General features: G+C 41.6%; 2 protein-coding genes across 3 annotated transcripts in view; both read left to right on the top strand.

Moving 5' to 3' along the window:
* Window positions 1-4,814: 4,814 nt before the first annotated feature.
* LOC133413303 (cytochrome P450 3A40-like) lies at window positions 4,815-9,423 on the top strand. Of its 2 annotated transcripts, XM_061697465.1 has the most exons (13): window positions 4,815-4,971; window positions 5,483-5,576; window positions 5,665-5,717; window positions 5,800-5,899; window positions 5,989-6,102; window positions 6,194-6,282; window positions 6,372-6,520; window positions 6,604-6,731; window positions 6,840-6,918; window positions 8,380-8,540; window positions 8,620-8,846; window positions 8,957-9,119; window positions 9,199-9,423. In XM_061697465.1, exons 1-13 carry the CDS (start codon window positions 4,901-4,903, stop codon window positions 9,304-9,306), a joined length of 1,536 nt encoding a protein of 511 aa, XP_061553449.1. In that variant the 5' UTR covers window positions 4,815-4,900; the 3' UTR covers window positions 9,307-9,423. The 2 variants fall into 2 exon arrangements, with proteins under 2 accessions (XP_061553449.1, XP_061553458.1); XM_061697474.1 differs by lacking the exons at window positions 4,815-4,971; window positions 5,800-5,899 and having other exon boundaries at window positions 5,486-5,576.
* A 94-nt stretch (window positions 9,424-9,517) lies between these two features.
* LOC133413296 (CTTNBP2 N-terminal-like protein) overlaps window positions 9,518-16,298 on the top strand; it is a 15,056-nt gene continuing 8,275 nt past the window's right edge. The window contains exons 1-3 of the mRNA XM_061697451.1: window positions 9,518-10,223; window positions 10,489-10,624; window positions 12,492-12,599. Coding sequence (XP_061553435.1) covers window positions 10,532-10,624; window positions 12,492-12,599 — 201 coding nt within the window. The 5' untranslated portion in view covers window positions 9,518-10,223; window positions 10,489-10,531. The remainder of the gene's footprint in view (window positions 10,224-10,488; window positions 10,625-12,491; window positions 12,600-16,298) is intronic.

Below are 16,298 nucleotides of genomic sequence, written 5' to 3'. Positions count from 1 at the left end.
TTATGTGAATTATAAATGTCTACAGGACGAGTGTATAAGTGAGGGGATACACAAGCGATTTGCATATTCATGAGTTATTTGTCGCATTAAGTGCATGACCCCACAAGCAGTGAAAGAGTCCTAGGGGTGTGTGTCTGCGGATACATGCAAGTGAATTGATACCGTTTTACATGCACCAAGGACCAAGGAGCAGCTGCGGGCCATGAGAGGTCAGCCCCAACACCAAGCAGTCATCCAGCCCGGGGGGCGCGGCCTCAGGAGCACCGCCATGCAAGTAAGTGAGACCCACCTCCCCCCCTGTTACTATGACTGCCAGGTCCCCGACTGGCAGTCATTGGCCCTACCCCCTGTATCAGTGCCCACCCCCGAGTGGTGTGGCGCATTAAAATCTGGAGAGGTGACATCCTGAACCCAGGGCGCCTATCCAAAACAACAGCAAAACCCATTTAAAATATCCAGGGATGGCTTAAGAGATTAAGAATTCCAAGCAGCTTTAACACGTTACAAAATGGTCTTTGTATTGAGGAGCAATGTTTATGTATGACCCTAAAAAAGCAATGATTGTATTCAGCTCCAACTGTAGCCAAAACACAGATGTTGTGTTTGTTGGTCAGGCTGTGTAGCTGTTTAAATCTGATGTGAACAGGCAGACATATTGCATGGGCTATTTTAAGATAAGCAGCAGGCTTGATCCACATGTTGGTCCACATTCGCTGATTTGTTGCCTTCTTGGGTTTTTAGCCTGATGTCATTCAGCGGAAAAGTTCACAAACCCGAACCCTTACCCCAGGGGTGTCAAACACACATTATGATGAAATTGGAAATTACTGTACTTGCGTGAACAAGTTATTGTCATTTCTAACACAAGGTTAGGTTTGGAAATCCTATCTTATTATATTTATTGTTTTAACAGTGAAGATAATTTGAAAAGTTGCTTGAACACATGCCTCACACTCTTCAGCAGTACTGTACATCCATATGTCTGTCTGTACAGTCACGATCATTTCGTTTATTGGGATTCTTTTTATTGTAAAAGTGACTCAAGGAAAGGAGGGCTCTATCAACACAGATCCCCCAAAATGAGGATGCTGGTCGCAAAGGGATGCTGCTCAGTTGTTTCTAACATCATCTTGGCAGTACATAGAACACTTGGGATTTCAAAGGACTCTGTATTTCTCAGAAATGCTTTGGAAAGGCAAGTGGGGCAAGTGGATTTAGTGGATTCAACGATTTAGCACGCACTACTGATGACACCGATGGTCTTCACGGTCTCTAAACAGGAGCTATACGGAGGTTTTGCTGCGGTCCCTCCTCACTCTCTCCCGGACCAAAAAAAAAAAAAAAAAAAACTGCAATGGATTCCCAAGCTTTTTCACATTTCTGGCCTGTCCAACATCCAATTTTGCTTCACGTGTTTCGCTAGTGTGAAGAGGGGAGGGGATATGACAGGCAATTTAGTAATGATAAAAATCCTGTCATTGTGCACGTGTGTGTGTGTGTGTGTGTGTGTGTGTTTGTACTTGTTTCTTGCTGCTATTTTCTTTGAAATGTTACTTTGTATCACAGCAGCTTGTTCGCCTGAGCAGCCATAATTCTCGGGAAGTGTCCACCAGACAGCGAACATGATTTCCTCTCTAACTTAATGGGATGGATTGGACAACGGCGTTGGCATCGAAACAAGTAACCGGTACACACTCGTGAAGACCGTCTCACGGTCTCCATCCTACAAGTATGCGCATTTCCATCTCTTACCTTCAGTTTTAGCTCCTCCAGAGCAAAACAACTGACTATAATTTTCATTCCCATATCACAATGTGACACAGTACAAAGGGAAGCTGTATGGTGTCGCGTCACAATGATGCAGGGTTGTGACTTTGCAGTAGCACAGTCGGGACAAAGTCACATTACTCAGCTCCCCAGGGTGGGGCTTTGGAGGGTGTTAACTTAGCTGTACCTGCTGCCGCACAAACATTGCGCCGGCTTGATAGACATTCTCTGTCTGCATAACTGTAGAGGTGGGCGGACTGAGACAAATATCTTTACCAACTTTGGTATTAATATTAATCGATACAAGTTCAATGAGACTGGCACGTACAGTTTCAGTTCATCTCCTGTATGCGCAGATCCAAATCTAGATGAAAGATGTTTTGAACTCAAGGCTTTCGGTGTGGTTTAGTTTTTCCATTTGCTTTATTGTATCGTCACTAATTGTTTGTATTTTTTTACCTTTCTCTCGAAGCCAGAGCCAGAAAATGTCCCCCAGCTCCTTTTGACATGGTGACGTCATTCTATCAAGTTGCACCTATGAACAACTGACAGTCTACTGCTTTCCAAGTGCTTCTCTGAAGGACTTTGCAATAGCAAAGCACTGACTTGCAAAGAAAATTGGATGATAAACGATCCGCAACACAGACTACAATTTCATTTCATTCCATTCATCAATTTGACTTAATGTGCGCTAATTGGGATTGTGGATGTGCTGTGGAATTAATTTAACGCCGTATTGGGTGACCTTTTAAAACAAGAGGAAAAGGTTCTCTCTTGCCAGCCAGTCCAAGTTTTAGATTTCGTCCCGCAACAACCTGCGGCATTACCATAAATGTTACAATATACTGCCCTCTGCTGGTGACTAAACACCAGCCCATTTACGGGTAACTGTAATTTCATTCATGTAATCAATCACAACACTATTAGTCGCACACACATAAAAAGATGCATAGCATCTAATTACTTGACTAAATATGTAATAAAAACTAAGCTATATTTTATATATTATTAAATGCCTTCATCATTTTCCACATTACACTCCTGTCTCGCAGCTTTAGACAGACCCTTTATTTATTGTGATACTGGTTAGAATCCTTCAATTTTCACATCCACCCAGCGTGACTCATGTCATCGGCAACGTTCTTCTGACAGAGTCGCAGCAATTTGGATGCAAACACTTGAATATGACATTCTGTTCGGCCAGGAGGGGGGTCACAGCATGAGCCGCCTCCATGTTTTGCAGTTGCATGGTAATTGATGAATAAATTGAATATAAAGGGGGAAGGCGCTCTCACATAATTTACAAAATGGGCATTATCAGACAGTGTCCCTTCCAATGTCACTAATACCCCTGATAAAAGAATTTGGGCCCAATTTTTTATTTAGCAGGTCAATTAACTTGGCAAAATCTGGCAACCCAGATGGTTTTGCATGTCACTATGTCCTCTTGTCTAAAAATAACAGCAATAACTATATGTAAGTGTCAGTGTCAAGGGTCCAAACTGCAAAGCGGCATTAAAAATGGATGATGGATGGCATGATCTGAAGGAAGCAACAGTGCTATCCTCCGACACTAAAACTTGAAACAAACATTGATCATTTTTAACCCTTACATACTGTTCAGTTTCCATGCACATAGTATATTCTGGGTCAATTTTGACCCAAGCCAAGGATTTCCTCACAATAATTGTTTATCAAATTAAGATCTACAAATCTTTTCAAAATACATGAATAGCCTGTCTGACATTAATGCTTCATTGCAAAGGAAACATGTATTTTTATTTTGACACTTTTAGCAGGTGGAGATCTCGCCACTGGTGGCACGGTGGAGGACTGATTAGAGCGTCTGCCTCACAGTTCTGAGGACCCGGGTTCAATCCCGGCTGTGTGGAGTTTGCATGTTCTCGCCGTGCCTGCGTGGGTTTTCTCCGGGCACTCCGGTTTCCTCCCACATCCCAAAAAACATGCAAGGTAGGTTAATTGAAGTCTCTAAATTGCCCCTAGGTGTGAGTGTGAATGGTTTCTTGTTTATGTGTGCCCTGCAATTGGCTGGCAACCAGTTCAGGGTGTACCCCGCCTGTATAGGCTCCAGCACTCCCGCACTCGCTGTGCGGCTCAGAAAATGGATGGATCTCACCGCTGTGTCAAGGCACTCTCTGTATGACTTCTGTTCATCTGTGGCGGAAGAGGCGGAATCTGTGCAGATTCCGCCTCTCCCCTGAGGAACGTCAACGACCTTGCCTTTTTGCCTCACGTTTTCGGATACTGTTGCCTTTTTTAGATTGCCTGCCTGTGGACCGACCTCTGCCCGTATATTAAACTTCTCTTTCTGAAACTGTCCATTTGTTTTGGAGTCGTGCATTTTTTGGGTCCTATCCTCTGTTCCATTCATGACACAAATGCTTTATTGAGTGTTGTTAAAAGAAAAGGTGATGTAACATGGTGGTAAACATGCCCATGTACTAGCTTTCTTTAAAACGTGTTACAGGCATCAAATTCAAAATTAGTCAATATTTAAAAAAAAAAAACATTAAATAGCTTATCTTTGAAATGTAATTAATTGACTATAAATTCAAAGGGATTTGCAAATTATTGTATTCTGTTTTTATTTAGGTTTAACACAACGTCCCAACTTCATTGGAATAGGGGTTTGTCGTTGGTTACAATTACAAGTTACCCTGTTGAATACGTAATAGTAGTGCAGTGGCACGGCTGTTCCTTTCAACATCGACGATGCCATCGCAGAGGCTAAACCTTACTTTTGACCACAAGTTATAATTACTGTAAGATTAGCAATTGTGACTATTTGACTTGAGTGCTATATTGCGAGGTTTAAAAAAAAATAATAATAAATAATTCCAAGTCAGGGTGAGAGGACAACAAGTACATTCGACGTGCAAGGTTTAGACGCTGATTACCATCATTTAAATCTGATATGACTGTAACCATGTTGAGTAGAAAAAAAAGAGTATTGTGTAATTTGCTCCACACCTCTCCGGGCTTTTGTCCCACTGGACTGATGGTTAGGATCTGTTACATAACACCGTGTTTTTCCACACCAACGCCACTGACGAACGCCACTTGACTTGCCACAACCTGAACAGACATTGTTGACACCACGCAGGAGGACAAGATGGGATTTTCCTTGTATTTTTCCATCGAGACGTGGACTCTAATAGCCATTGTCGTCGCTCTATTGGCACTGTAAGTCAACTCTTGAATATGTTTACTTGAGATTTTGAAAGTTTCACGTTTCATGTAATTCTTAACTCTAACGCAAAACTGACAGTGTGTGGAATGGTGCGTACAAATAACACATTCTATAATCTAAGTTATAACAACTATTGGTGGTTTCCTTAAAAAATATATATATAATAATAATAATAATAATAAATAAATACATTTGCCTGCACAAAGTGTTGAGTGCACTTTGTCCGGACTGTGGACCTTGTTTTCATACAATCAAGCTGGTGCTACGTGCTAAAGAGAATCATTGTAAATCATGAACACTTTGTTTTTGATTGTCAGCTAGGTTTTTCTGGAGAAAAGATATAGACAAATTATATGAAACACACGCGCGCGCACACACATACACACACACAATTTATTTCAAATATATTATGAGAAGGTGGCTTGAGTTTGGACTGTCAAATGTGTTCATTTTGCTGGTAATGAAAGTTGGATTGGAACTTAGTGGGTTTTTTTTTATTTCCAGGTATGGAAATGCCCCCTACGGCTTTTTCAAAAAACTAGGGATCAAAGGTCCCAAACCATTGCCCTTTATTGGGACATTTCTGGCGTACCGGCGGGTAAGACATCTTCAACCATAAAATCTGACCGGTCATACGTTGCTTGACGGTTTGACATGTAATTATTTTTTTCTCCATTAATCGCTAGGGCATCCATAATTTTGACCAAGAATGTTTTCGAAAGTATGGAAAAGTGTGGGGGTGAGTGTATGTATGAACAGTATTTTGTTGTTTAGTGTATATTGTTAATATTAGATAGTTACTTAACAATATTTGCTGGAAGGTTGTATGATGGCAGACAGCCTGTCATGGCTATTATGGACACAGCTATGATCAAAACCATCTTGGTTAAGGAGTGTTACTCTGTCTTTACCAACAGACGGGTAAGACGGGTTCAAGATACAAAATTGTAATCGAACAACACGAGACAAAAGCAACTCATTATCTCGTGCTGGTGTGTTGGTGTGTTCAGGATATGGGCCTAAATGGACCTTTAAGTGACGCCGTCTCTATAGCAGAAGATGAGGATTGGAAGAGGATCCGCAGCGTACTTTCTCCCTCATTCACAAGCGGGCGACTAAAAGAGGTCGAAAACGAGAGTTGTTGTTTTTCTCATGAGCACTATTTGACCATTGTGCACCTGTTGAATTGCCTATCTTGTATCTATGTTTCTGCAGATGTATTCAATAATGCTGCAGCATTCTAGTAATCTGATCAAGAGTCTTCAGAGGAAAGTAGACGCTGATGAGGTCATTGACGTCAAAAAGTGAGTAGGGATTTTTGTGCCATGCGATGTAATTCTAAATGCATTTCCTTTGACAGGGAATTATAAGGCCATGCGGGATGTTTTTGCAGTGTATTTGGACCTTACAGTATGGATGTTGTGGCCAGCACTGCTTTCAGCGTGGACATTGACTCTATTAACCGTCCCGCTGATCCATTTGTGGCAAATATTAAAAAAATGACCAACTTTGACCTCATGAATCCTTGGCTTATGCTTATTGGTAGGTCCCATACTGTTATAAGTGCCTCGCTCATGTTCCCGTGGCCCCTTTTTTAACAGTCAATCTTTGCGTTCTGATTTCAGTTATCTTTCCATTTTTGCGGCCAATGATCGAGAAGATGGAATTTTCCTTCTTCCCCGCTGACATGTTGGCTTTCTTCTATAACTTCCTAAAGACCATCAAATCGGAACGAAACAAAAACAATTGCGAAGTAATTTAGTCAGGAGATGATGAATGTGAAGTTGGTGGTTGTACAATTATATCATTTTGAGGATTCATCTTCTTCCCCTGAAACCATAATGTTTCTCTTGGCTGACAGAACCGAGTGGATTTCATGCAGTTGATGGTGGACTCTCAAATTTCAGAATCCAGCAAAGAAAATGGGAACAACCAGAAAGGTAGGGTGGGACACGTGAGCTTTGAGTTAGAAATGCTTGTATCTGTCTTGCGAAAACGGTCAGTACCACATTTGCCTTGTCCAAGGAGGTCACTAAATATTTCTGCATCAACCTCTGTCGCTGTCGCACCCGTGTAAATAACGTGAGCATCACATGGTGTGCAAAAATCTGTCAAGGACTGAAAAAGATCACAAGAGACGATCAAATTAATTAGAAGTACTTTGAGCGTAGATTTATCCGTTTGTGACATTTTTGAGGAAAAAAGTAAATTCTCTGATCTAAAAGTGATTTTTTTGTTTGTTTGTTTCTTTAGTCCTCTATGAAAGCAAAGCAAAGTAATTTACTCTCATTCGTAAAAAAAAAAACAGTCAACAGGTTAAATACATCAGAGGCAGAATATTAAGGATTTAACAAATCATGGATGCTTTTCGAAACCTTTTTTTTTTTTTCAATGCCAAGCCTGGAAGAAAAAAAAAAAACTTTCATGGTCAACCACAATGAAGGCAAGAAAAAAAAAAAAAAAAAAAACAAGCAAGGAATAAAACAAGACCGTTAAAAGCCAACCTTAGACAAGATATTTTGCAGTAAAAAACATAACCGCTTGCATGTGAAATGTTGTTGACTTGTTATTTGAGTTAGAGAAGGTTTCGGCGACTAACAGTTAGCTAACAAGGCTAATTTTACCATCGTTTGCTATGAGCAAACTTGCTGTTCATTCCTGGCAACAAACAAGGCATACGCTATTCTTCCCACTGCACATACAGCAGTTCACAGCATCAAATTCATAATTATTTTTAACGAGTTTGAACTTCATTTCACTTGCCGCGGGAAAATTCAGGAGGAGGAAAATGGCGCCGATTTGTCTCTCTCAAAGAAGTGCAAGTGTCAAGGCTGCACTGAATTCATTGTCTGCAGAGTTCATCTAACACTGTGTGTTTAATTCAGTGAAAGACAAAAAAAAAAAAAAAAAAAGAAGAAGAAGAAACCTACTCTGGACACAATTAAACTCCAAAAATGTGAAAATTACGCTTTGGGAGTTAGAATCAACTCCCAAAAACTCATTCCTGAGATTTTAGCACTCCAATTTTTGCTGTGCATGTTGACCCAATGACAAATGTGCACAATTTAGACAATATCGCTCCAATATCGCTTCATATGACAAGTGAATATTCCATTTAAAAAAAAAAAAAAAAAAAAAAAGTCAGTTCAAATGTTATTTTATGTGTCCAAAAGTGTCACTCTGAGTCAAAAGCTCACAAACTAATACATTTCACCGCAAGGTTGCGCTTTGAAGACATATTTGGAAGCATATGTCGTGTTTGAGACTACGGCAAAATGGCATTATGATAAGTCGGCTTCAGAAGGAGGACGAAAGAAAGAAGAAATCTTGAGTTTTTGCAGCTATTTTTCAAATGTAACTAAAATTGCAATCGTGGAAAATTCCTTGCATTTGTCTTGCAGGTCTGACGGATCACGAAATCCTCTCTCAGGCCATGATATTCATCTTTGCCGGCTATGAAACAAGCAGCAGCTCACTGTGCTTCTTAGCCTACAACCTAGCAACTCACCCTGACATCCAGAAGAGCCTGCAAGAGGAGATTGATGAAACATTTCCAGACAAGGTCACTTATCCCACTTTTCTTTCATCTTGTTATCAACTAAAGTTCCGTGTGCCGCCGACCGCACTCGAAATTAATTTAGGTTCGGCCGAGCTATGATGACCTGATGCAGATGGAATACCTGGATATGGTGATGAACGAGTCATCCAGGCTGTACCCTATCGCAAACCGACTGGAAAGGGTAGCAAAGGCATCCGTGGAAGTCAGCGGTGTGACCATTCCTAAGGAAACTGTTGTCATGGTACCCATTTACACTCTCCACCGTGACCCTTCTTTGTGGCCTGAGCCGGACTCTTTCAAACCTGAAAGGTACGAGAAGAAACGGCAAAGGGGGGGGGGGGGGGGGGGGGGGGAGATTCGTTGCAGCGTCACCGTTGGCAACTGGCCCTGGATGGGCATTTGTTGTGTCCTTGTTTTAGGTTCCGCAAGGAGAACAAAGACAATATAGATCCTTACGCCTTCTTGCCATTTGGGGCGGGGCCAAGGAACTGCATTGGCATGCGGTTTGCTCTCCTGATGATGAAGTTGGCTTTAGTGGAGATATTGCAGCACTACAGCTTTGTCACCTGCAAGGAAACAGACGTGAGTCAACAATTGTACTCACTTTCAGGCATGATGATTGAAACATTGTTTTGATTTGGATTATTGTTATTTCCCCTAGATTCCGATGGAGTTGGGGAGAGACGGCTTTACGGCGCCCAAGAATCCTATCAAAGTGAAACTAGAGCCGAGAGCAGCCGCAGCAGATTGTACTTCAAGAGAAATTTGATTTTATGTTTAAAATATATATATATATCTATATACATATAATAATAAAAACTAAAAAAGTATTTTTTTTACTGCCCATCTTTGCGATGGGAGGTGAATAAATGTCTCTCTATTGGTATTGTGTCTGACGCATTTGGTTATCCTTTAACACTGACGGAATTAAAGTTGCAGCAAACAATGTGACACTTGGAGACCGTCCACATGGTCGCTCCAATTATTTCACACTTTTTCTTTTACGTTTTTACTTTGCATGAAATAGCCGAACCAACTTAACTGATTAAATGACTATAGCTAAATTTGGAAGCAATGGCCGCACCACAAACAGGTCTTCACAGACATTTGTTAAGACAATTTGCTTCGGTTTTGTTTATTTTCATTATGAAATAAACAAACGATCCTTTACAAAGACAATTAGAGAGGTATTAATTTCCAAAAAAAAGATATGTTAGTTTGATCTGATGACCTACTTTATCCGTACTAATTGGCAAAATCAAACACAAATGTCGATGGAGTCCGTAATAGAGGTGACGAGATTGAGCAGGTGTGCCGAATGGGTTGCTTTATTCCTGTAATAATGCCTTTTCACCGCTAAGAGGCGCTAAAACACAATGGAAATAAGTCAGAAGTGCTCAATGGGCACGATTGCACGTGTTGTTATGGGTCCCAAAGAGGCGGGTGTGAGCCAGAATCACAAGACGTCCAAAACAAAGAGCTCCAGCCCATCCGAGTGGGAACGCCCCCTTAACCAGGAGCGTGGCTGCCATTGGTCAGATGACGAGGAAGCGTGTCTGCTATTGGCTGCGGGATTTTGTCATGGCCCGTCTGTTGTTCGGTTTGGGAGCAGGAGCGCCTTTGACAGCGGACTGAAATTTTTGGGATTTGTGCGCTGTTGACGTGTGGACGCGAGAGTGTATGAAGGTATGTTTAACGCAGAGGAGCGTTCATTTGTTCTTTTCCGTTCCTCATAGCTCATTTTCTTGCCATTTTAAATGAGAAGGGTGGAATGTATTGCTTTGAACGCACCCTGGAAAGGATATCATCTTGTCTGTGTTGGTCTCTGCCAGATTAGTGATGGGGGGGAATAAATAAATGAAGAAAAACACAACCAGCTCATAATGACATTTTGAGGGCCTCAAAGTGTCATTTTGCAGACTTAACAGGACTGATTCTTGAATACTTGCAGGCTTTGGAGTGGGATTCATATTTACTCTCGAGTGTTGAATCCCATGCTGTGGGCATCCCTGGAATGTTGGAATGGTTCTTCAGAGAAGCTGAGCACCACATATCAAGTGACAAGGCAAAGTTGGTCCACGTCGAAGGTAGACACCCCCAAATATTTGTATTTAGTGGAAAAAAAAGTAACCGCTGGAGGTGATAGTTGACATTTGCGTACAGCATCTGAGCGTAATTTCACAGAAAAGCGCTGGAGCTTGTTGCAAATGATTTCACTTTTGGCATTTCGGCATGCTGAGCCACAGGATAAACTGAGGAATTTGAGAGACAACACTCAAGTGCACTCACGTGTCAGACTGCAGACAGCGAGGAGACACTTTGAAGCATAAACATGAGTCCACTGTGAAATCAAGTGTGGGAGTGACCAGCTGCAATTAAGTGTGAGATATTTCAAAAAATTTATAAAATTGCACTATTAATTACAAAACAATCTCGTGAGATTCTGATAAATTAAATTATTACGATTATTTTTTTTTAAAATACAGAATCATGTCATTTCGCATTGCGCCATCAATGTGATTCTCAAAAAAAAAAAAAAAGAATATTTCTGACTTCAGAATCAAAATGTAACGGCAACATACGAGAAAGAATACATACCAGGGGTAATAAATGTCAACAGGAGGTTGCCCACGAATGAAAACAAAATTCAACCAAAGATTGCGAAAGAAATGACTATCTCAGGAATGAATAGGAAAGTCCCAAAATTCAGATGAATCACATTCATGGCTGATTTAACGTCTGCAATTAAGTTACATAGCATGTTTTTGGAATGTGGGAGGAAGCCCAGGTACTTGGGGAGGGGGGGGGGGGGGGGGGGGACGACGACACACACACACACACGCAAGCACGCAGAGAACATGCCAACTCCACACAGAGAAGAAAATCCAATTTTCCTTGTTCCATATATTTATGATCTTCATTCCCTTTGTTCGGTAACTCTCCAACGCCGCCATTTGTGCACTGTAACAAATGACTGACTCATACTTGCTCATTGCTTCCTACTGTAATTACAACGGGGAGATTGTGCTAGCAAGGACGCAAGGGTTCAAAGTGTGGCTTGTCGTTACAAAGAAAACTGACACCAGAGGTTGTTTTTCATGGCAGGGCAACAATGATTTGAACTATGTGTGGCAAAACGAACATTGGAATGCTTCGCGTGCCCTTCAATTCGCGGAATACTCGACGCTGTGCGTATGAGCTCCTTTGCATCCTATCTAGGCAGCCTGTCCATTACTACAGTAGTACTCGTACGACTGCTACTACATAGGAAGACAGAAAACATCTCATTAACAACTTTTCCAGATCAGGGGGTTAGGGGTGGAGGGGTCAATTTAGGTGTCTTGCGTAGGTCGCGACCTCACGGCGTGCCCACGCAGTGGCAGACAGACACATAACATCCCTAATTACTGTATGTGCTCTCGCGATTAGGAACTGAAAATCATCAGACCGATTCATATCGTCGCCGAATTAAAAGGAGACGACTCAAAGATGTCTGCCAACGTCAATGAGAAGCGAGTTCCCGCTGAACTCGGATGATGAATCTTATTTATGATCATAAAAGCAGCACTTGTACACTGGAGCGTTGCGGTGAGGAAGACAGAATTGCTCTCGGTTTCTTAGCAGCTTAGCGTGTAGGTACGCTAATGACTTCCAATTTATAGCCCTGAGAGTCTGAACGCTGAAATTGCGTGGAAAATTGTACGAAAAGCGCAATCTTACGTTGAAACTGAGCTCATGTTTTTCACCAACATTAAGCTCATGTGCTTACGTGCAAATGACTGTAATGCCACAAAAAAAAAAAAAAAAAAAAAAAACGTCATAAAATATCCGTCCATTGTCCGGATTTTAAAGAGGTTAAGGACTGTGGGTTCTAGTTTGCAGTTTGTTGCAAGAAAAACAGCTTTTTTTCACTCTGTATTTCTTTAACCCCCCCCCCCCCCCCGCTTTCTTTAGAAGGAGAAGATGAATGTGGAGGCTCTGAGTAGAGCAGAGCTGCTGACCCTCCTCAGTATCTTGGAGGGAGAACTCGAGGCCCAGGAGGTTGTCATTCACGCCTTCAGGGTAAGTACAACCATCACCAACACCCGACCGACTCTTCTTCGTCTAACAGTCGACAGTGACGAACCATTTACGCAATTCTGTGGCCGTGCTCGCTTTTAAAGACTGAAATGAACCTGTCTCCGCATTACACGTGCAAAAAAGAATGTCACTTACCCGAGAGGGGATACGCAAACAGGAAACCGAGGAAACAGCGCAAGTACAGACAATGGTGCAGGATTTTGGTTCCACCAATGTCAACATTATTGCTGTTTGCTCAGCGAGGGGAGTGAGTGATTTGTTCTCAGTTCGTCAAATGGGAAAATAATGTGGCTGGCATTGAAATTTGGCCTCTGACGTGAGGTCTGTAGTTCTGGCAAATGAACAGGACCCAGTTTGAATGTATACTTGATATATAAAAAACAAAAAAACAAAAAACATGGATACAGGCACTTATAAGAACAGAGTTTGAAAAGGCTTTGCTGAGACATCAGGAACATTTGAGGGCCATTCCCCACACAAGCCTGCTCGCTTGGTCGTTCATCCACGCTCGGTCGGCCGGCAGCTACATTGCTCTGCAGTTTTTGAGGGCACTCACATTGGACTCTCCCCGGGCCCGCGATCGCTTCGCGCACTTTTGAGCACAGCGGCTGCTCCACGCTTGGATGGAGCCATTAAATGCTACTGAATGCCTTTGAAAGCACACCGACAAAACTGGGATCACAATGAACAAACGAAGCTACCGCAATTGTCTTGGAGCATTTCAATCTTGCGTCTTAAATGTCAGCAACCAAGATTGGATTCATGTATAGTATAAGACAAGAGACAAAACAAAGCTCCCCCTGCCACCTCATTGTCCATCCTCTTTGTCTATCAAGCTTTGTTGCCTTCCTGTCAGCCACCCCCCCTCCCCCACCCCTCAATAATGTTACGCGGCAATAATACGAGGCAGCTTTCTAATTAACCATGGCCCTTGTTCCATCTGCCCAATCACATGCACACGCTCACACTCACATTCTCAAAGGGTCTCTGGTGGGCTGTTTTAAGGTTGGGTGTTGACTCTGTGGCGGATGTACATTCTTACAAAATCAAAGCCTTGCGTCCGCCCACCGTATACAGGACAGCTGTTCTGGAAGCGTTCATAAAAATAAAAAAAATTCTATATTATACGTGTTTTCTTTTCATATTCCAACTGTGGTTTCACTCAGGTGGTTACAGTAAAGGCCACCGCCTCGGTTGTTGTAAAAGCTGCGAGCCAACCAAATAAATACAAGGAGAGCTTTGGACAATATTTATGGTGGCTTCACCGTAAGAAACAACAAATGTGAACCGTCTCGGTGTTGAGTCATTCTACTGTAAATATTGCAACATTAAAGACTTGGTTTAATTCCCATCCAGAGGACTTGGATAAGCAGTTGTAGTAGAGGGAACATTCCTGAGAACATGACACCAGAAACAGGTCATATTCCAGTGGGAGTGGCCCATCTTTTGACTTGTCTTTATCGAATAGGGAAAGCACATATCAGGCATGAATGGCACAGACGGCTCGGCACCTCAAAGGAATGCCAGTTGAAGGCATGAAAGTGGGAGCCGTGCTCTTGTTCAGTGCGAATTACAATTTCGACATCGGAAACTTCGAACGCCAAACAGCGAAATGAAGTATTTCAGATCACGAGTTCTTTTGGATGTAAGACAATAGATGTCACAATGTTCTCAATACCTTAGAGAAATGCTGCTGCCGCATTCCTGCATTTGTTTATTTGCTTTTTTTGTGTGTTTGCAATGTGATGTGTTTATTAACAGTCCAGACAATGGTCTGTTTGGTCAGTTTTTGTTATGAACAGTACTCTTGTCAAAGTACTCTTAACCTTTGCAACAATTTGATTTGCAACACCCAAAAACTAAATAATAGAAACTGGTCTGGTTTGTAGATGAAAGTGTTTGATCCAGGGCGGTAAAGCACAGTGACCTGAAATGTAACTTATACTAGTTTGGTAATTTTTGTCATTCGTTAACTCACAAAACATGATTGTGTTCAACTGGTTGACAAGAAAACTGAGAAAAAAAAAAAAAAAAAGGCTAAAACTTTACCAGATTGACCTAAAAAAAAAATGCTTCTCACAAAGTGATAATAGATAGATAATTACCTCTTTAATAACCACTAATGTTTAAGTTAGTTAAACATTACTTGGTAGCTGTCTCGCTGTACGTCCCATGAGATGGAGTAAGGTTATTTTATTGGTCCAAAGCACCAAGGACACGACTCTACTCCGTGAAGAACACACTGGAGATCTAATTTCTTTTTCTCCTTCTTCTTTTATATTTCTTGGCGCTTAACAATTGGGCGTAGTCATGTCGACCCTGTCTTTAAATCCAGTCTGGATTTGGTTGGCGCACTGATGTCATCCCCATTTTTTCGTCTGTTGCAGTTCTTGGATAAAACCTAAAATTTGAACATATGATAATTGCTTAACGTTTAACCACAGAGGAAGTAGTGTACACGGTCAGTTCGGTAAGGCAATTCCCATAGTGTTGACACATTATGGCTTTCCTAGTGAGCATTTCAAATGACAATGTGTCATTTTGTTTTTGTACATCTAAAATTTCCCACATTTACCTTATTGCTTGCCTTTGACACATTCAAAAACCATGGCAAATGTTTTTGTTTATTAAATGTTTCTAAAGTTTGGCTTTTTTGGTCATGATGCCCTGTTGTCATTTTCTAAATGACACGACAAAGACTATTCCAAAAGACTGCATACATTTCCATATACTCCCTCATACTGCAAGGCCGGAGGACTTGCGATGATATCCTCGAGACGAATGCTGCATTTTATGCTCATGACCCCGTTGCACTCGGTGACACACACACACAGGTGGGCCCGTATCCATTCATCATCATTTATTAGTTCATGTATTGTTCAGGATTGCAATGAAAGGCTTGACTTTACATTTGCAATAGGAGAAATGCACTTTAATAATACTATTCTCAGCAGCAGAGTTCAATGTTTGAATCGTTGCCACGGTCCCACTGCGGAAACGAGACTCGGTGGCCCCTCTCATCTCACACAAGGCTGTGATTGTGCCTTGAGGCTACCGTTAACTGCCTGACAACACATTCCTGCAGGTGTGGGTCAGGTTGTCAGTCATATGTCACATTAGCTGCCAGACGTCATACAGGCTGATGAAAAGACAACCGAAGAATGTGTAGCGTGCCTATTCCAGTCGCAAAACTATTCCAGGAACTAATAGAGAGGTGTTTACATGCCTGCTTGAAAAAAAATAAATAAAAATCAAAGCCCATAATTATTGTTTGATTAGTTTAATTGGCGTGTTTAAGATGTAAAGACATTCCTCGTCGATGGCTGCAGAGGAATGAGTTTTACAACAGTCTCATAAAAGAAAGTGCACCCTGTTATTATAATTAGAATTATTTTGCAAAAAAAAAAAAAGAAAGAACCGCACACATGCATCCCAGGGAAGTAGAAAAAAAAGCTGTTTAACTCGATCACAGGTAGTCATACGATGGAGGGCACGCATGCACAAGAATGAAAAAGACAGACATTTTTGCAGCCACCCTCAAACTGAAGCCTAGTGGGTCACACATGGAGACAATGGCTGGGACTGAAGGCATTGAGACTGTGTCTTTGTGCAAGTCCTCTAATCTCTTCTCTGAGGGTCACATTCTTTGTTCAGCCAGTGACAGGGACTCAAATTTAGCGT

The sequence above is a fragment of the Phycodurus eques genome, chromosome 1 (assembly GCF_024500275.1).
Source record: "Phycodurus eques isolate BA_2022a chromosome 1, UOR_Pequ_1.1, whole genome shotgun sequence".
Taxonomy (NCBI): domain Eukaryota; kingdom Metazoa; phylum Chordata; class Actinopteri; order Syngnathiformes; family Syngnathidae; genus Phycodurus; species Phycodurus eques.
This window is presented reverse-complemented; position numbering and strand designations above follow the sequence as displayed.